General features: G+C 50.4%; 1 protein-coding gene across 1 annotated transcript in view; it reads right to left on the bottom strand.

Moving 5' to 3' along the window:
* Positions 1-20,844, bottom strand: part of Sdk1 (sidekick cell adhesion molecule 1) — a 953,795-nt gene that overhangs the window by 63,265 nt on the left and 869,686 nt on the right. Inside the window, exons 31-35 of the mRNA XM_021222746.2 lie at positions 20,344-20,447; positions 16,140-16,210; positions 6,753-6,888; positions 5,684-5,743; positions 4,523-4,624 (exon numbers count right to left, since the gene is read on the bottom strand). Of these exons, the coding sequence (XP_021078405.1) occupies positions 4,523-4,624; positions 5,684-5,743; positions 6,753-6,888; positions 16,140-16,210; positions 20,344-20,447 (473 nt within the window). The remainder of the gene's footprint in view (positions 1-4,522; positions 4,625-5,683; positions 5,744-6,752; positions 6,889-16,139; positions 16,211-20,343; positions 20,448-20,844) is intronic.

Below are 20,844 nucleotides of genomic sequence, written 5' to 3'. Positions count from 1 at the left end.
CCCCCCCCCCCCCCCCCCCCCCCCCCCCCCCCCCCCCCCCCCCCCCCCTCCTCCTCCCCCCCCCCCCCCCTCCCCCTCCCTCTCCCTCTCTCTGTGTTCCGGGGATGGAACTCTGCTCACTCATGCGTGCTCGGCAAGTCCTTTACCCACCAAGCCATCTTGCCAGCCCTGCTTTTGCAGTGTTGAAGATACACGCTAGAGACTTAGATATTCTAAGCAAGTGCTCTACCTGTGCTGTGCCCTGGCCCCAGGGCGGTTCTTGCGGAACTAAGATCGACAGCATGTCAGCAGGGATGTGAGCCTCTGCCTCAGGCTTCGAGTAGCTATGAGCAGGGCAGGGACATGTCGCCACAGCCTTTTCATAATAAACTGCAGGAAAACCTGTTGGCAGCGACTATCTGAGCAGTCTGCATGGAGAACCCTGCCAGCCCTACCACAGGATGTGAACAGACGCCAGCCAATTCCTGAAGCGGAAATGGGGCCAGGAGGAAAGCATCAGCAATCCCTAAATCAGTTTGTCATTTAATTCACTTCCCATCAAAATCCCAGAATTTGCCTCTTTTTGTGCTTGCCAAAGTGATTGTCGGACTTATAAAATAGCTTTGAAATTTTGGAAACCAAGACCATGACCAGAGTTGCTAAATATGAGCCATGTGTGATGGTGTGACACAGGCGGCTGGCAGAGACCTAGGAAAACCCGCCACAGACTGGTCCATGTGTAAGAAGAATTCAATCACAGCCGAGTCCCTGTTGGTGGGTGGGTGGTATCGGGGGTCAGGGTAGGAGACGGCTTCTCGATCCTCTGGAGGAAGCTCACTTTCTACCAAACAGCAAACTCCAACTACAGACCTTAGAGGTGCGGAGTGTTTGCTGAGCATCCAGGAGGGCCTGGGTTCAATCCAGGCACGCCATGACCCAGACATAGTATCACATGCATATGATCCCAGTACTTGGGAGATGGAGGCAGAAGAATGTGAGTTCAAGGTCATCCAATCTTACGTAGTGAGTTCCAGGCCGGTCTGGGCTACATGATGCTGTCTCAAATAAACAGGTGTTGCATGGTGTTGAAGATTCACGCTAGAGACTTAGGTATTCTAAGCAAGTGCTACCTGAGCTATGCCCCAGCCCCTGAGTGGGTCTTATACTAGAATTGAGTTCATGCAAGTATCATGGACGAGACTCTCCCATTCACGTCTTGTTTGGAGCAAGGTTCTGCCTCCTGTGGCCTGGATTTTGACAGACTTATTTTTCTCCCTGACTTGGAACATTGGCGTTCAGACACAGGCCTCCACGAAAGGGCATCCACAAACCGCTTTTCCCCTGAGGCTCACAGAGGTAAACATTACATATTTGATCAAGAGGGGACCCAGAGAAAACACCTACTCTCTAAGCCCTGTCCCATAGCTGACCAGATGCCTCCGGAGACTCACATGGGAGCTTCGAGCATGCTCAGTAAGCACGAAGCGGGACTATGCCAGGCCAGGCACGTCTCCAGAGTCTCTCTGTGGGCAGAGGAGCTGGAACCATAGCTGGGATAGGAACCTGAGTTTCCTCACTATAATTCACGGATTTCCATACCATGCCACAATGCTCAGAGGCTAGAGTTCAGAGAGGTTGAGTACTGTCCTAAAGGTCACACAGCCAGCAAAAGGCAGGGTCATCACTCAGACACACAAGTTCCCTTATGAAACCACAGCTGGCTCTGCTTCCATAAAAGCCTCGGAGCACTTTAGGCTGCCTTGTGTGGGATGCTCAGAGGGTGGTTATGATAGAGGAATGGGTAGGTGAGATGGCTCAGCAGGTAAAGGTGCTCGCTGCCAAGCCCGAGGACTTGAGTTCAGTCCCCAGAACCCACATGATAGAAAGAGAAACTAGCTGTTCTCTGAATTCCACACATATGCTGTCACAGGTATGCACCTACACTCCTGTACAAACACATATGTACACACATGTATATACATACATGTGCATACAAATGCATGCACACATACATAAACACATGCACAACACACAAGAGTGAGTCCATCTTGACCAATTACTACTGCTCTGGACCCTGAGCTAGACTGGTGCTTAAATGTGAGAAGCAGAGACTGTTGATGACTACTTGGAAGGGATGCAGTGTTGGTTCACTACTTCCTGCTTCCAGAGACTTCTCCCCAGGATAGATGTGGAGCAAAGGGAAGTGAGTTGGGACCTGGGACTGATGTGTATTGTTTGAGGCACAGAAGAGCTGCCTCTGGCATGGTGTTTGGGGAGCAGGTGACACTGAAGGCAGCAAGTACTTCTAGGGACAGCATGGGCAGGCAGGCAGTAGTCCCAAGAGAGGGGTCGAGGGAGTCAGACGTAGATTTCTTCAGGAGGGCTGTACTGAGACACACACACACACACACACACACACGCACACACACACACAGCTGGTATATAGGTTTCTTCCCTTAGTGGTTTAACAAAACACCTGACAAAGGCATATAAAGGAGGAAGGGTTGATTCTGGCTCACAGTCTAAGGGAACACAGTCCATCATGGCAGGGAAGGCATGGCGGCAGGAGCCTGGTGGTCACAGTGTATCCATGGTCAGGAAGCAGAGAGAGATGAATGCTGGCACTCAGCTTTCTTTCTTTCTTTCTATCTTTCTTTCTTTCTTTCTTTCTTTCTTTCTTTCTTTCTTTCTTCCTTTTTTAAAAAATTCAGTACAGGACTCTAGTCTAGGGAATGGTGCCACCCACCACCCACATTTAAGGTGAATCTTTCCACCTCAGTCTGTAAGACCCCAATGAGGGAACTCCCTCTGGTCCGGAACTCTCTTGGGTCCCCAGAAAATTCTCGAGATACACCTTTAACACCTTGCTGTAAATTACATGAGGTACTTTATTTACGAGGCCTCGGGCCGACTTGTATCTCACGCAGGAGACAGAGGAGTCGACCCAGTCCCTCAGAAGTAAGGGGTTTTTGTAGGGTTAGGGTTGGGGGGGCAGGGAGAGTTTGTGCAGCCACCAGTGATTGGCTCATTTGAACATACAATGCAACAAGATAGTACAGCCAGCCGGAGTGGCAGAATTCCAGAGGCCGGGGGCCTAGTCTGGGGCACCTCTGGTCAGTGTGTGACCCTGAGTGAACCAGGGTGAGATGCCTCCTTGGCAGAGTTTATGAGCTAACCTTGACAGCCCCGGCTGGCTCCGGCACTCCTTTATCTGTATGGCCTTGAGCCTTTGAATATTTCTTTTAGTTTCAAACATAGGAAGATGGGTGCCTGGCTGGGGCAACTGGGATAATTGCCTAGCTAGCTGTCAGGTGGAGGAACAGAAGACCTTCAGCTGCCCTAANAGAACAAAGGCTCTTTACTAGCCACATTCCTAATGATCTAGGGAACAAGTTTTGGGGAAGTGTTAGAATTTAGGGCTCTACAAGTCAACCTAATCTAGATAACCCCTCACAGACAAGGCTGGAGGTATGTCTCCTAGGTGATTCTAGATCTTGTCAAGACAACAATCAAGATTAACAGTCACAGGCGGCCAGGTTTGAGGTGAGGAGAGTGGGAAGACCTGACCGGAGCAGCTGGATCTGTCTACTGTCTAAACTTGGATAGGTGACCTGTCTGCTCTAAGCCTGCCTTTTTTCTCATCAGAAACTATTGAGGATAACAACACAAATGTTCCTCTGGCTACATGGTCTGACCCACAAGTCCCTTGTGATGGTTGAACAATAAATCCTTCCTCTATATGATGGTCAACTCTACAAATCGGAGAATTGCTTAGGAGATAGGCCTCTGGAAATGCCTACAAGAGAGTTTTCTAGATTAGACTGAGGTAGGAAGACCGCCCTAAATGCCGGTGAGTCTGTCCCATAGGTTGGAGTCCTGGATTGAATAGAAAGGAGAAAGTGAGCTGAGCACCAGCATTCATCTCTTTCTGCTTCCTGACTAAGGATACTATGTGACCAGCTGCCTGGCTCCTGTTCTGACTATGGATACAATGTAACCAGATGCTACTGCATGCTTGCCCTACTGAGATAAGCTGAGCCCACAAGCTGTGAGCCAAATCAAGTCTTTTCTCAAGTTACTCATGTCACAGCAGTAAGAGAGCAAATACACATACTGGTAAGTTTTCTTTTTGTCATAGCAACAAGAAAATTAACACAGCCTCAACTTGATGAGACTGAGAATTCCTTAGGTCAGAAAAGTTGTCTCTGGGTTTGTGTGCAAGGGCAGACAACATTAACTAAAGGGGAGAGAGATGCGTAGGATGTATCCAGCACCATCCTGCAGGCTGATAGAGCATCCTACTACCTGACAGAACACCGGGGAGGAATGAGGATGTTTGTGATGTAGGCAAGCACTTTCACTTCCTCCATGATGGAAGTTGCTCCACCCCTCCCCACTTAAGGTATAGAAACTGGGTACCAAAATAAATCATTCCTCTTAAGTGTTCTTACTGTGACGTGAGGGTCTATGCTTCTTGAAGCTATCTGGTTAATTCTTATAGCCCTTGTCTGGCTGGAAGATAAGGGAGAGGCTTGGAGCTTACCAGCCTCACCAACGAAGACTTCCACTGGTACACTGGCTGGGCTCTCACCGATGATGTTATAGGCGGTCATGATGACTTCATAGCGCCGGTACTTCTTCAGATCTACAAGGTCAAACACACAGGATCAGCCTACAGATGGACCAGCTTCTGTTCTTAGATTCCCCTGTGGCCACAACCAGGCCATGGGGACCTCAGAAGAGAAGTAGATTGCTCTCTGGAAGACTAGGAAATGCCTCCATCATGTCTCCCGAGATGAGTCTTCCCGCCTGTGCCCAGGTGAAGGGCAACAAAGTATCCATGAGCCAACTTGACTTTGTCCCTGCAAGACTCCCAGAAAGAGCCAGCAGATGAAGACCTAGGCACTTACAAACGTCTGACCGCCTGCCAAGTGCTGAGATTACAGGCTCACGCTACCACACCCGGTTTATGCCACGCTGGGAATGGAACCCCAGGCTTCTCCATGCTAGGCAAGCATTCTTCTACCAGCCGAATTGCAACCCCAGCCCTGGGGGGTGGGGTGGGGCATCAGTATTCAAAGAGGAGGGTTTCAGGTCAGAGAGAAAGCAAGTGGACCACTGCCTTTAATCTGGTTAAGATGGGGCTGGCTCAGCAGTTAGGAGCGATTCCTGTTCATCCAGAGGATCTACATTTGATTCCTGACATCCATGTGGATGTTTACAACTATCTGTAACTCCCATTCCAGGAGACCCAATGCCCTCTTCTGGCCTCCTTTGGCACCAGGCACACACATGGTACATGGACATACATGTAGGTGAAATACTCATAACCTGGAAAAATATGGTTAAGACTGCAAATTGTGGCCTATATATTTCACTATCATTATGAGAGAGAGAGAGAGAGAGAGAGAGAGAGAGAGAGAGAGAGAGAAGAGAGAAGAGAGAAGAGCCATGGGAGACATTTTGCCCTGTCCGACTTTCTCTTCCATCCCAGTCAGATGGGGTGCTAGAAGGCACTGCTGAGAACCCCACTCTCCTCTGCCTCTAAATACTTCCCCCATGTGTGGACATGTGGCCATTGAAAGGGGAACTCGAGCAATTAGAGCCAGGAACCCAGGCTGGTTCTACTTGGACCTCTGAGAGATGGATGGGCAGAAATGCATCACTGTGTGCAGCCGCAGGGCCCGAGGGGCTGTGCACTTACGTGTTAATTCATAGGTGGTTAATGAGGAGCTGCTGTTCACGGTCTTGAAGCTGCTTTGAGCTACAAGAGGTAAAGAATGTAGTTAGTGCAAAAGGACACGATCCCTGCAAGCCATGTGTGGGACAGGCATGAGGCACACTGCAAGATGGACAGGATGTGGTGGTGACTCCCACAGTCCCCTGGGGGCCGTGGAGAGCTGCTGGCAGTTACCATACTTCTTCCTAACACATCAAGATGCATCAGCCTGAGGCACATGGTGGGGAGCTGGCCCTCTGACAGAGGGAAACAATGATAAAGGCATTGGTAACAGTGGGAGAAGAGGAGGTTTCCTCCAGGCCTCTCTGGGATGCAGGACTATCTGCTGACTGATGCTTGCAAACTGTGGGACTCTAGTCTGAAGGGTGTGAGACAGTCACTCATTACGTGTTTTTGAGAGCCCACCAGGGACAGGTTTGTGTGCAGTCGGCATGTGGGCTTCTGGTGGAAAAGATGGGGTGGAGCAGGGGGTCTGTTGCATGCTGGGTGAGCCAACATCAGACATCTTCCTGGACTGACAGAGGTGACCTAGGTAGGAAGTGCTGCTCAAGCTTTCCCTGACCCGGTCTGTTTCTCATCACAGAGATCCACCTGCCTCTGCCTCCCGAGTGCTGGGATTAGAGGCGCGTACCACCACACCTGGCCAAAGAGAATTTTCTATGACACAATTAACGGACAATCTCCTTCCAGCGATGGGGGTGGGAAGGCAGGGTCTTAAGCTGCCTCCTTGGTAGTTGACTTTTAACAGAGCCAGGAACGGCTGTGGTGGAGTCAGGCCCAGCAGAGATCAGGAGCCCTCAGATGGATTAGATGGTGTGGCCTTCACCTCAGGCCAGTCTCCACACAGTGTGTTCCCTCTCCTTCAGTCCAGCTTCCAAGTCCACGGCCTCCACCCGTGCCCCACTGGCTTCACTTTACACTGTACCTTCCCCTGGCTCCTTTATAGCATCTCCTGGCATGCCTTCCACAGAGCAGACAGACATGCAATGTTCTCTTGTGATCATCCCCCCCAGGACAGAGGAGCGCTGCTCACCGGTGAGTTCAGCACGTAAGGCGGAGGGGCTCTGGAGTGTCTTGGGCTCAGGGCTCATGCCTGTCTCAGACGCCAGCTCACGGTAGTAGATCCTGTAGCCTTGCAGAAGACCGTTGAGGCTCTCATCCCGGGGAGGCTGCAAAGACATTGTACCCTCAGCCGTTTGGGGGTGTTGCCAGAGTCGGTATGTGTGAATCGGTAACCTCTACGCTGGTGTAAGCAGCCCACCGTGAAGAGTCCCTATTTCAATCCCATGGTTCTTTTTCCAAATCATGTTTCCATTCATTTTATTGTGATGATTATTATTTGTGTGTATATGTGGGCACGCGTGCATTTATGCATGCATGTATGCACACATATGGGCCATGGCATGAATGTGGACATCAAAGGACAATTTTCAGTTGACTTCTTTCCTTCTAGCATGTGGGTTCTAGGGTTTGAACACAGGCTGTCAGGCTTGGCTGCAAGCAGCTTTATCTGCTGAGCCATTATGCAGGACCCAAGCCTGTAGTCCTTGGTTGTTAAAATCAGGAGGAGAGCTGGTGAGATATGTAGGTTGGCAAAGCGCTCACCTTGCAAGCACTAAGACTCGAGTTCCATTCCCTGAACCCAGGAACGAAGCATGCAGGGTGGTGAGTGCTTGGAACCCTGCACTAAGCATGCAGGGTGGTGCGTGCTTGGAACCCTGCACTAAGCATGCAGGGTGGTGCTGGCCGGTGAGCCCCAGGGATCTGTCTGTTTCTGCCTCTCCAGTGCTAGGACTTTAAGCTCATGGCACCAGGGCTGGCTTCTCCATGAGTTCTGGGGATAGAGCTCAGGTCCCCATACTTGTAAGGAAAGTGCTGTATGAGCCATTGCCCCATCTTCTAACACTTGGTTAAGGCCGGAAGGCAGTTCTCTGTGTCTCTAACATCTACAGGCAAGAACAAAGGAGCCGTCACTGTACTGAAACAAGAATAAGAAGGCTCTGCCCTCAGCTGCTCTACCAACTAAGCAGCCACAAAGGCTGGGCACCTCTGTCTCCCATGACTGCAAGTTGCCTCATAGATACGGTCCCCAAGGGATGAAGCTGGCTCTGCTATTGGACCCCTCCTGAGGGAGATGGCATGTCTGAGGATGGGATGAGCAGTGGCTTCTTACATTCCTGCATCCCTTTGCCCTCAGCAAGCTTGTGTGGGGTCAGGGTAGAGCCATAAAGAGATGGAGGGTCTCTGAGCTCTGCACCTTGAGCCTAGCCACCTCCATCTTCTTGGGGCTATGAGACTTCCTGATGAAGGAATAACTAAGAGCTGTGGAGGTAGGTGAGCAGGGACCGTGTACTTTCTGAGGAAGCCTTAGTGCCTGGGGCACATGGGAGATAGACAGAACTGGCTTGTAAGCTGCCTCTGAAGGAGGGAAGGGTCCTCTGTGACACATCCCATGGTGTAGACAATGATCCTCTGTCTAGAGTGGGCGGCCTGGCTGAAAAATGCAGACCCCAGGTCCCAGGCCAGAGCTTGTCTAGCCCTCCTTTCCTAGGTCCCTAACAAAGAAGCAGGGAGATTCGTGTCCCTGTTCAGTGACTCTGACTGCTACGGCAGGAGCCTGCTCTTGTAGCTCAGATAACACCACGTGGCCATGCAGAAGGTTCTGGCACTGTCTTCACTCACGCTGAGGGGAGGTGCAGATGGCGGGACTCTGTCTAGGCAGATGAGATGGCATGTGCTCCAGTTCCTGGGATCTGGGCTGACTCAAGTCGGCAAGAAGGGAGGGTGAGCGGGCACATCTAAAGCTTGCTGCTGGGCTCTGTAAGTGCCAGCCCAGCAGTCCCTCCTCAAGGGTCACCTTCAAAGCCTGCCCGTCAGTCTGGGATCACACCAGTGGGAAGATGGCTAAAGCCCGGCCGATACTGCAGGAAATGCACGGGCTGGGGACGGACGGTGGGGGAGTGGGCAGGACTGGATTCTATTCACTCAAATTATCGACTGAACAGGATGCTGGGAAGACGGAAATGCCTTTGCTAGGGATGTAGTGTGGATGTGCAGCTGTTGGCAGCCCCCTCCCCCGCCCACAGCCTTGGAGTGTACAATCTGAGGCTTGGGAGAGGATGCATGGAAGGCTTCGATGTTTCTAGTCACGTCAGAGGATGCGAGGGGAGAAGAGCCAAGCCCCTCCACTCAGGGGGCAATGATGACCAGCACTAGGTAGGGTCACATTTGCCAGGTGACATCAGAAGTCCCCAGAGTCAAGTTGTACGTCTTCCCAGCAAGTATCTGCTGTGGTCTGGATTAGTAGCCCCCAGGGTGTGTGCTCTACCCACCCCCCAGTTTCCTTCCCATTGCTGTGACACAAGACTTTGATCACAAGCAACTCAAGGGGAGAAAGAATGCTTTTAGTTTATACTTCCGGGTCATAATTCATCCCTCAGGGAAGTCAGGGCAGGAACTTTAGAAGGGACTTGGAGCAGAGACAGAAATGTTGTCTGCCGCCTTGCTCTCTGGCTCATGCTCAGTTTTCTTACACAGCCCAAGATCACCTGCCCAGGAAACGAAGGTGCCTAAGCAGGCTAAACACTTTTACATCAATTAACAATCAAGGAGTCCTCATAGACATGCTCACAGACTGATGCGATAAAGACAATCAATTAAGACTCTTCTCAGTGGCTTCAGGCTGATAATGCTAAGTAGGACAGTCTCCAAGCTGGAAGCTTTAGGAGGCAGGGCCTAGTAAGATGTTGTGCCCTTGAAGGGGACCGGGGAGCCCAGTATCTTCCTCTTCCTTTTTACTTCCTAGCTACGAAGGGAACATTCTGTTCCGTCTGCATTTGTCAACAGAGGCTCTAACCAACAAGTCCCTGACTTTGGGCTGACACCTGCCAAACTGTGAGTGGAATGAACAGCCTCTTTTCTTTCTACCTTAACTCTCTCAGATGTTTTGTTACAGTCCGGATGCTGACTGACATAAACATAGACAGCAGATTCCCTGGAGGCTGTAGCCGGTCCAGATCTGCCCATGGGCAGGTCCTATGAGGCAGGGACATCATTCAGTCAGGGCCTGGCGAGTCTGTAGACTCAGGGACAGCTTGTATGGAGCACTGCATTGGGTTTAGTTTGCTTTTTATTCTTGTGGTTTGGCACCGTGGTGAAAGTCAGATGGGCAGCCTTAGAAGTCTTTCTAAGTGCCTGAATGGTAGTTCCCCAGAACTTAAGGGTCCAAAAGGATGGGCAATTCAGGTGGGGATTTAAATCCTGGTACCATGGCCTCCTCATCTGCTTCAACACTGAGGCCATGCCTTACAGCGTCTCTGGAAGAAGTTTGGAACCAGACTCAGTCTTTCCAAGCCTGAAGTTCTTAGTCTAGTACCTGTTCCAGGGTGAAAGGCTCTGTCGTCTTGTGCTCAGTTCCACATCCCTACAGCACCCAAGACATGCCATGGGTACTGTGGGTACTCAGCCAATGCTTGTGGAGTCAAGTTGAACATGCTAGAGATCAGGGAGACCCCATCAACATGTCCTTCCACCCTTGACTGGCCATCTGCATGGGAAGAAACTCAGAGAGACATGGAAGCTCTTTCTAATGCTTCCTTCCTCTTCCCACCCCCATTTCAAAGCAGACTCAGAGTCTAGGATGGCTTTTCCAAAGTCCCTGTTCAAATGGATGGAGTCATCACACACTGCACAGGAGAATGGTACCCTGGGAAAGATGCAGAAGGGGTTGGCAGAACAGAGTGGAGGGAGGGACTTTTTGTTGAGACGAGCAGCCTTTGTGGTAGTTAATCTCAACTGCCAACTGGATAGGTTCTGGAACCACCTGGGAGATGGACTTCTGGGCATGTCTGTGGGGGCTATCTTGATTAGGCTAATTGAGGTGAGAAGACCTGCCCACTGTGGGTGGCAACATCACCTGGCTAGGAGCCTGGATTGCAGTTTTGGAGAAAGAGGGCTGAGCAGAGGCATTCATTATCTTCTGCTTCATGACTGCAGAAGAAACAGTGCAGGCTACCTTAGGCTCCTGCTGCCCAGGCTTCCCCACCACGAAGGACTCACCATGAAGTGACCCCTTAAGTCGCTTTGGCCAGGCATCTTTTAGCAGCGAGAAAAGTAACTAAGAAAGCATTCTTCCTTCCAGCTGCCTGACAGGGCTGGGCTGGGTCCCACAGCTGCTGGCCTCCATCAGTTTAGGTGGGTGTTAGGCTACAGAGCTAAGCTCTCCCTGTGGTACAGCAGGGACCTCGGATTCAGGGTCTTGTGAGAGCACAAGAAAACAAATACAAATCTGAATCCAGAGGGACTTCTGAGGTCCCCAGGAGTCTAGGCTCACAATCCTGTGACCTCCGTGTCTTGGAAAATAGTGCAGGGGTCCCCTTTGAGGCTAAGCCCCAGTGTCTTAGGGTTACACAGGAACCCAGGTTGCCTTCATTTCAAACACAGCATTGAGCACATAATGTGTTCATCATACTCTCTGTGATGAATGCCTTTGGGAGCAACTTGGAAGGAGGAAGGGGTTGTTTTGGCCCAAAAGTCACTTGGCCCCATTGATTCTTGGCCTGTCGGGGAGGGCAGCAGAATGTGGCAGGGGGAGCACGTGGTCACCTCACAGTGGACAGGAAGCTGAGGAAGAGGCAGGACAGCCTTCAAATGCCCACTCCAGGTAAGGGGATGCCTCACAGCATGATTGGCATACAAGCATGAGAACCCGAGTTCAGATCCTAGGCACTGATGTAAAATCCAGGTGTGACCATAGGGACCTGTAACCCCAGCACTTGAGCAGGGAGAACAGTCAGGAGAGTCACTGGGGCACCCTGACTAGTTGCTATAGCTGCAAGGGATTCTATCTCTAAATAAATGAATACCATGAAGACACGAAGAGCTATAGAAGAAAGCACCCAACGTCCACTCTCAGCATGCATGCACAGGCACACACAAATAGACACTTTTGAGCATGTAAATGCATGTGTGTGTGAGTGTAGGCATGATCACACACACACACACACACACACACACACACACACACACACACACACACACGGCATGCTCCCAGTTAACCGCTTCTTATACTCAGATTCCTTATTTCAAGAGCCCCACCGTATCCCAGCAGGCTCTTGGAGTCCTGGGTCCAGCCACAGATTAGTCAGGTCACTTATCCAACCACCTCCCTGAAGCCCCAACGCTGGCTGCCTACTTGTGTCTGGAACCAAGCATGCAACTCATTAGACTTTGGGGGAGCATAACATATCCACATCATGAGAGCCAGAAACTTTACAGTTGAGTCTTTGCCCAGGCTGGGCCTTTTCTCTACCTTGTCCCCTGGAGAAGATCTAGTCACCCTGTCACGTGTTCTTTGTCCCTTGGGCACAACTAGAAGCCCCCCTCCCTTGATTTCTCAGGCTTGTGTGCACTGAAGTACAGGAGGAGAGAAGAGGAGACGAACCCTGGGTTCTCAGCTGCACATGCCTGAGGCCCCCATGGCCTTTGTCATGGCTGCCATCAGGATCACAGAAGAAAGAGTCCCTTAGCCTATGCAAGAGGTGAGCAGGTCTCTCCTTTGCCAGTAAGCATCCAGACATGTCTGCGAAGAAGTTTCTAGCGTGTGCTGAGGTGGGAAGACTCACTCTAAATGTGGATTTAACTACCCCATGGGCTCCTGTCCTCACTCTAGAGAAGAGCACCTCAGTGCATGCAAGGCAAGCAGGTGTCCAAGATCCTGCTGTCATGCCATTCCCACCACGGAGCACTGCACCCTGGAGCTGTGAGTCAGAACAAGCCTTCCCTCCATTACGTTAGCTTCTTGTCGGGTATCTTGTCACAGCAAGGAGAAAAAAATAACCAAACACCCCCTTGAGGTATCAGGGTAGCGTGAGGGTGGGTGTGTGGGACTGGTGCACAGAAAGGCTCACGGGAACAGTCAATGTTGTCATCAGTTTAGAGGCCTCATGCCCTGGGACAAACAGTGCTCATCGCAAAGATGACACCACTCCCACCTGGGACACATAGTCACATCCTAGGATTCTAGCAGAGCTGGACCCCACTAAAGGCAAAGTTTGATCTGTTCCCTAAGACGTCTGAAGCCCAACAGCTCACAGTGGGGAAGGTATTGACGAGGGCCCCACAGCCTTCAAATTATAGCCCATGTTTGTATTTTTTTAAAAAGGTAAATTATTAAAAAAAACAAAAGGTTACAGGTGAGATGCTTCATGGGGAACGAGAATCTATATTTAAACCCAGCTCTTCTTTCTTCATTCCAGCCTCCAATTTCCTAAATTACTCCTAATTTTAATTGTGTTTCAATTGCCTGCTGGTTGACAGGCATTTATTTCTACAGTACATTGGACTGACCACCTCTTGCTCTGGGCTTTTTGAAATCTGTTTGTTCTATTGGACACTGGAGGGCACAGCTGATGGGCACATATGCCAAGTGCCTTTGGTGCAGCTCTGGGCCACTTCACGGGGCTGCTCAGCAGCCATGGAGGAGGCTTAACACCTGTGCTGCTGTGGACTGGGACTGGCAGCGGCTTATAGCCACAGCAACTTTATTCCAAGGGGAAGATGCACCGTGTCCGGAGCACTCCCCGCCTCTATGGAAACGATGCGTATCTCATTGTTGGTACACCAGCTGCCACATCTACAAAGAAAATGCTAATTTTCTAGTAGAATCTGGCACAGTAGGAGTGGAGGCAGTCAGAAAGGCAGAGAGAATTATGGGCATGAGAAGGAAACAGAGCTCTTCACCCCAGAGTCTGGTTGAAGCCTTTCACAGGCTGAGAATCAATTCAGATCCAAGGAACATTTATTTGCCTAAGGCAAATTTCCTAATTTGCCTAAGGCATCTCCTCTCAGCTGTAACTGTCAGTATTCCAGGAATCTCACTAGAAATCCCACTGACAGTAAACAAACAAAACCAAAATACCCCCCTCCCCCAAACAAAACAACAACACACACAAAAAAATACCTCAACCAAATCCTAACTCCCTTGCACAGCCTTAGGGCTCCCTATCACTCTATTTGATTAGAGTCTGACCCAAGGCATCTCTGGAGTCCTCTTATGATCTCAGTTATCAAAGAGGGGGACTAAGGTGGGGGAGGGGATGGCCTCTTAGAAATTCTCTAAGCAACAGAATTCCAGGAACTTCTGAAGTATAGAAGACGCAGTGAAGACTGAGCCGGGACAGTCTCTGGGAAGCCGTGCTCACTCTGAGGTGTGCTCTTTGCCTGGTGCCTTTCTTTCTCCCTTTAATGGAATGCTCACACTGGCTACACTGATGCCAAGGGGCTGGCTTTATTTGAGTCAAGATCCCTTAAGGGACCTCTTGGGCTGCTACAGGTATCAGTGTGGCTCTGTGTTCCCATCCCAGCAGCAACTGAAAGCAAAACCAAAGCCAAAACCAGTCCTTTCTCCCCTCCCCCTGGTGTGTTTGTGGAAGGTGAGAGCCACACCAGCACCCAGGACTTTGAACTTCTGCTTGGAATGTTCCTGGCTTCCCATCACAGCCCCTGATGCCAAGTCAGGGCTGAAGCAGGGTCTGTAGGGAGTAAGGACTCGAAATGTCAGAGATGAGCATCCATGACACCTGCTTTCCAGAGAGGCTTCAGCAGGGTCCCAGTGGCCCCTGGCATACTCAGGTCAAGGCCATTTGTTATTTGGCACGGGTGGTTCCTAGATATATTGGGGCAGGTGGAAGCCCTGGCTGATTCTCTCTTCTTCTGTCCTGTCCCCCATACTCTGGTGAATCCAGAGGCTGGGGGCACAGGAGTGAGCTGCCAGCGTCACCAGGAAACGTTTGGAAACGTCTTTTTATTGCCTTGAAAGGCACCTGTCACTGAGTAGTGACTTTGTCTGAGAGGGGAACTGTTATATTCCCAGCAGGGACCTTTGCTGCGAGAGTCCTGTTCTCTGCTCCTCCTGAAGTTGACAGCATCAGATTCCATTAGGTTGACTCCACTTTTGTGCCTCAATGGCAGTGTCATACATAACCTGTGAGGGTTAGTACTGGCTGTCAACCTGATGGGATCTAGGATCACTTAGGAGACAGAGCTCTGGGCATGTCTGTGAAGAAGTTTCTAGATTAGGTTATACAAAGCAGGTCTTAGGTTATACAAAGCAGGTCCCTAATGGTAGTTTATGTGCTGGGGTCCTGGATTGAACAAGGAGAAAGCTGGCCAAAACATCCAGCTCTCTCTGCTTCCTGACTGTGGATACTATGTGACCAGCCGCCTCCAGCACTTGCTGCCGTGCCTTCCCCATCCTGATGGGTTGGACCCTGGAACTTTAAACCTGAATACACCCTCCTCCACTTGATAAACTTCTTATTAGGTATTTTGTCTTTGCTAGGAAGAAAGTAGCTAATGTGAGATACAACCTAACACTTAGGTACCAAGAGACAACATGGTACACCTCATGATCAGGAGGAGCAGGAGCCACTGGCCATTACACTAGCTGGGTGGTCCAGACACTTTGGGGGTAAGATGGCTCATCCAGATACCTGGTCCTGTTTCTCTTTTTCTTCTCAGTGCAGACTCCAGGCTCTAGTACTCCTAGGGCTCTGCTCTGAATTGTCTATCATACTTGAGGTATGGCCACATAGTTCCTAGGCCATCCTGCCCAGAGGGTCATTCATTTCCCAGGCCCTTACTGGTACCCTAGCCTGGGCCTTTTCGCCCTCAGTCTCTGCCACCTAGCAGGTTCCCTCTTCATTAGGTCATGCAAATAATTCTTTAAGAATGAGTTTCTAGGATGACCTGTAATTCACTGAAATGGAGATACTTCAATAAGTCTTCCCTCTTTTGTGTTGTCTACTGCCACCACCACCACCCCCAAAGGTTATTTTGTCACAGTACTGAAAGTCTGTCCAGAACATAGTCCTTGAGGTTTCTTTGTCTCTGTATTCATGCTGGCACCTGCCATTCCCCTTGACACCACCACCAATCTTAAGGAAGAGTCTCATGGCCACTTGGTCCTCTTTATCCCCAGCACACAGTGGCCAAACCTGGGCTAACCAAGCCTTCCTGCGGCTCTCTGCACATGGCCCACAGTATCAGCTCTCCCTCAGGCCTTTAGGGCCTCACACTCTTTAGCAGGACAACCCCAGGACTGGCATCTGGCATCTCCCTCACTGGTCAGCATCTCTGCCTCTCCTCTCATCCCTGTGCTCTGAGGGCAGGCTGTAGCCCTGGAGATCTGAACACCTATTTCTTCAGTGCTGGGCCTTGGGGAGCCCCAACCCTGGGCCAGTCCTCTCCTGTAGATGCCTGCTGTCATTCCTCAGTTGGGGGTTCTGTCTAACTCAGACAGGCTGTTTGTTATATACTTGACATGTGCGTGGCTTATGTGTAGACTCTGCCGTTGTCATGGCTAACTGAACCGGGAAGCCAAAGCATGCTTCAGAAATACGTGAGTGCCCCTGGCTCTTACCTGCCACTGGATCAGAACCGAGGACGTGGTGTGCGGTGTGGCTGAGACAGATCCTGGTGGCTCTCCTGGAACTGCAGGGCAGCAGATGGAAGAAAGCAGGGTTAGAATGGCTCTGGAGGATTTCAGATGCCTTTCGGTGTGGGGGGTGGCCTTCAACCGTCATTCATCTGCCTAATGTAACAAGGGTGGCTCCTTTAACCATGCTGGGGCATCCAGGAGAGCTGGAATCCCCCATGGGCCCCTCGGGACACCCACAGTCCCCTGGAAGCCCCTGCCCAAGACCCTTCTTTGGGTTCCGTGTCTTTGGGAATGGGAGTCAGACGGCATTTTCTGAAATCATGGGTGATAGTTGTTCATTCCTTGTGAGCAAGCCAGGTGGTCACAGTGAGGTCACGCGCTCTTAGTGTGAAACACAGATGTGACTGTTGGTAGAGTCGAGGCTGCTGCCGGCTAGCCAGCAAGGCAACTGGCATCTAGCTGTGAGCCAGGAAGCTGCAGGGTTCTGGTCTGGTCTCAGGAAGGACAAGGTCGGGTTGGTTCTTGCCATGGCTGAGCCTGCTTTTGGACCAGAGCAGAACCCCTATCCTATATCAGGTGTAGAAGACCTCCTCCCCATGGCCTTTTTGTCCTCTCCAGATCACACAGTCCTCACTCACCTACCAACTTTATCCTCTGTGTCTCCTCAGCTGTGCCCGAGTGCCAACAAGAGCCAGTGCAGTAAGTGCTTATGGAGCTAGGCAGGACTGGGCATATTCCTTTACCTCACATGTGTGCTGGGCTCTGTCTACCTCACATCCCAGGGTTGTCCCTGGCTGATTGTCTTCTGAGTCCCCCAGGCCATCCACACTTAGTCATACATGTGGACTCTAGTGTCACCCTCTAGGCCAGTAGTTCTCAACCTATGGGTGGTGACCTCTTTGGGAGTTGAATGATTCTTTTCACAGGGGTTGCCTAAAATTACAGTTATGAAGTAGCAATGAAAACAATTTTATGGTTGGAGGGGGTCACCAGAACATAAGGAATTGTATCAAAGGGCTGTAGTATTAGGAAGGTTGAGAACCATTGCTCTAGACCTTATACTACTAGTCTGTCATCAATGTGGACCTTTATCCAACCCAAGAATCCTGTGCAGTGGATAGATATCAGGTTAATTAGAAATGTGGACTGTGCAGTGGTGGTGCACACCTTTAATCCTAACATCAAGAAGCAGAGGCACGTGGATCACTGTGAGTTCATGGCCAGCCTAGTCTATGAAATGAATTCCAGGGTAGCCAAGACTGTTACATAGTCCTTGAAAAACCTGCCTCGAAAAACAAAAAAAAACTGGCCAACAAACAAAATGGGGATCAGGGACCACCATGCTTGAGGTCCTGGGGACTTTGGAGGCACAAGCAGAGGGACTGCAAACTCAAGACCAGCCTGTGCCATAACTGAAGCTCTGTCAAACAGAACAAAACAAAACAAAGATAAAAACAAAACCAACAATGTCTAGGGGAATGGCTCAGTTACAGAGTAAGTACCTAGAATGCCCCAGTGAGGGGCTGGGGTGTGGCTCAGTGGTAGAGCCCTTGCCTAGAATTCCCCAGTGAGGGGCTGGGGTGTGGCTCAGTGGTAGAGCCCCTGCCTAGAATCCCCCAGTGAGGGGCTGGGGTGTGGCTCAGTGGTAGAGCCCCTGCCTAGAATCCTCTAGTGAGAGGCTGGGGTGAACACCTGCAAGGCTTTGGATCCCATCCCTAACACAAGAAACAGAAAATGTCACTCAGAGTCATCAGAAGCCCCTCCCTCTTCTAGGCAGTCAATCTCCACCTGACAGAGGGAGACAAAGGGCCACAAACACAATGCAAATCCATCCACAAAGGGAAATTGCGAGTCTCAGACAAGGAAGATGATGAGATAGGGGCCTCAAAAGCTCCATTTGAATATCAAAGGCTTGAGCAGGGGCCTGGGGAGTCTGGAGAGGTCCTTGAATAGCTCTTCAGAACTGGCCTATTCCTTGAGGTCCCTGGGAGCCTGTCAGGATCCGTGCTCCCTGTTTGTCAGAGATAACCCAACAATGAAAGCAGCCTGCTGGGTGTCTGGGTTTCTTTCTTCTAAGAATTAGTGCACTGTGGCAAATATTCTCTCCATTGTGTCTGATGCAAGATAAAAATGAATGTGGGGTTTTTTTTTTTTTCAGGTTTCCTTTGATGCCGACTTTCTGCCCTTGTTCTGCCCCTCCCCTCTCCTGTGTGCTTGCGTAGGCTCTACGCATATGTGTACATGTTTATGCCCCATGCTGGTCCTCAGGGGTGTGTGTGTAGGCTGGAAGTTAGAGCTAGCAAGCTCTTTGCTGCTCTCTACCTTAGTTGCTGAACCCACAGTTTCTCCACGTTGGCTAAACTGGCTGGCTAAGCCCTGGCACCTCCCCCCCATTCCCCAGCTGGGTTACAAATGTTGTTGAGATTTTTTTTTTGGTAACATGGGTGTTGGAGATTTGAACCCAGGTCCTTATTCTTGAGCAACAAGCATACTACTCCGTGGGCTTTCTCTCCAGTCAGCAAACCCTCAGGTTTAAAGGGGTTCATTGATAGCCTTTCTCCCTCCACATAGTCTTAGCTATGAATGAAGGGGTTTTGTGTCTGCCGTTTCCCACCTGCCCTGCCAGGTGACATGGGCCGCCCACCCAGCTTCCTGTACAAGGTCACAGCTTCTCTCCTTAGCTCCGCTGCTTTTTGGCCCCTACAGCTGCAAGCAGGATGTCATCAACTCTCAGGATGAGAGCACAGGATTCATTTCTCCAGGGACTCAGGGAAGCCTAGACTCCTTTTCATCAGGCACCAGTGGACTCAACAGTATGGATGCTGGGTTTGCAGCAAATTCTCTCTGTCAACTGAAGTTCTCAGGGGGAAAGGTGTGTGTGTGTGTGTGGGGGGGGGTTGGACCTACATTAACCATTACAACTTCTGTGGCCCTAGAAAGCTGAAATGTTACAGGTCAGGGAGCTGAATTATCTTTGGCTATCTTAGTCCCTAAATAGCCATGGATTGCCTACCACTGTGTGCAATAATCTAACACCATTGTGACTGTTATGTAAATGCTTTTGGAATGTACAAACAGACTAAAGGCTAAAACTGTCACCAGATAAGTCTGAGGTCTAAAGTCAACATTACCAAAACCTACCTACCTGGTGTTCCCGCCAATTTATTCCAGACATAGATTCAAAATTGTTCTTGTTTAAAATTTCCTTTGTTCTGCTACTATAAATATTGTATGGAATTGTTATCATGTTGAAATATGGAATTTAAGGCAACCTGAATCTGTGTTTCCCTGGTCCACATTCACTCAGATTTGACTCCCAAGTGAAATATTTCCCATTCCTGTGGAGGAGAGAGCTACCTGGTTTTTTGTTTGTTTGTTTTTATTTTGTTTTTGCAGCAGACATCGTGAGAGCAGCTGGGAAGCTGCAATGGCTTACCTCTACCCGGAGGTGGCCTGAAACTTTGTATAGTACAAGTTAAACTTCCAGGCTCTAAAGGATATGGAAGTGGGGAGGAGGGGCAACGACACATGGTGTGAGGTCACAGGACCAGGCAGCTGGGACCTGGCCCACTTGGAAACCATTGCACTGGAGCGTTAAATGGAAAAGACAGAGCTTTCTGGGAGTTACCGCAAAGCCCTTGCGGCTGCACTAAGTGCCTGGGCTTTGAGGCTGATCTGGGAGTTAGGCAGTATCCATCTCCCATCAGGCTTGTCAGGTTATCGCTGTGTCTGATGGAGTGCTCTCCCAGGATCACCGCACTCCTTCCCACACCCAGGACCAGGTCGCTGACAATGTATCTTCAGGCCCAGTGCCTCTGAGGTCAGAAGGGGGTGAAGAAGCCACCTGGTGCTTTGGGGAAATCTGAAACTGCTTGGACCCAGCTACCCGCAGACATTTATTTTTAACGACCTCCATTAATTATTCAATTTCTAATGGTTTTGGGAGCCAATCAAAGCAAGTTCCATTCCATCTGGAAGTTCTCCAGGGGGCCTTGATTTATGACCATGGGGTGTGTAGGAACACCCCAGGCTGTCAGTTACTAATGGACTTCCTCTGCTTGTCACCCTCCCTGGTGACCCCTCCTCTCTGCTCAGGACAGGAGCAGGGTCTCTTTCTGGGAGGAAGTTGCCCTCGGGCCTTCGAATAGCAGTGGGGAGTGGCTGTGTTGGGCTGGCTTTTGCTCACCATCTTGCAAAGTGGTCACGGCCTCTGTTTCTACACTGAAGTCACTGTCCCCAATGTCATTGGTGGCCTTCAGGCGCAGCTTGTAGGAGGTGAAAGGCCTCAGCCTGCAATGGAAAGAAATCAGTAACTATAGGGAGCCTGTCTGTCTGTCTGTCTGTCTGTCTGTCTGTCTGTGTAACAACTAAGGAACCATAGAGAGGTCGACAGATGTTTCCTCTGCTCTGGGAACTGCTCAGTTGGGTCACTCTGCAACCAGGATGGACAGAGCCACTCAGTGGATACAGCTACTAGATCCTTTCAGGGCCCACTAGACTGCCATGGTGCCCTGGGAGAGACAGTATCACTGAGGGGGGGATCAGTGAGACAATTTTGTCTACAGGACACTCAGTACCTCTTTAATAAGATGCTACACAGTAAATGAGTGCTTGCCTAGGCCAAGGATGGAGGGGCAGAGCTGGCGTTGGGCTCCGGGGAGGAGCTGAGATCCGTCTTCTAGCTCTA

The sequence above is a fragment of the Mus pahari genome, chromosome 23, assembly GCF_900095145.1.
Source record: "Mus pahari chromosome 23, PAHARI_EIJ_v1.1, whole genome shotgun sequence".
NCBI classification, from domain to species: Eukaryota; Metazoa; Chordata; class Mammalia; order Rodentia; family Muridae; genus Mus; species Mus pahari.
Note: the sequence above shows the minus strand (reverse complement) of the source record. Positions and strands in the feature narration are given on the sequence as shown.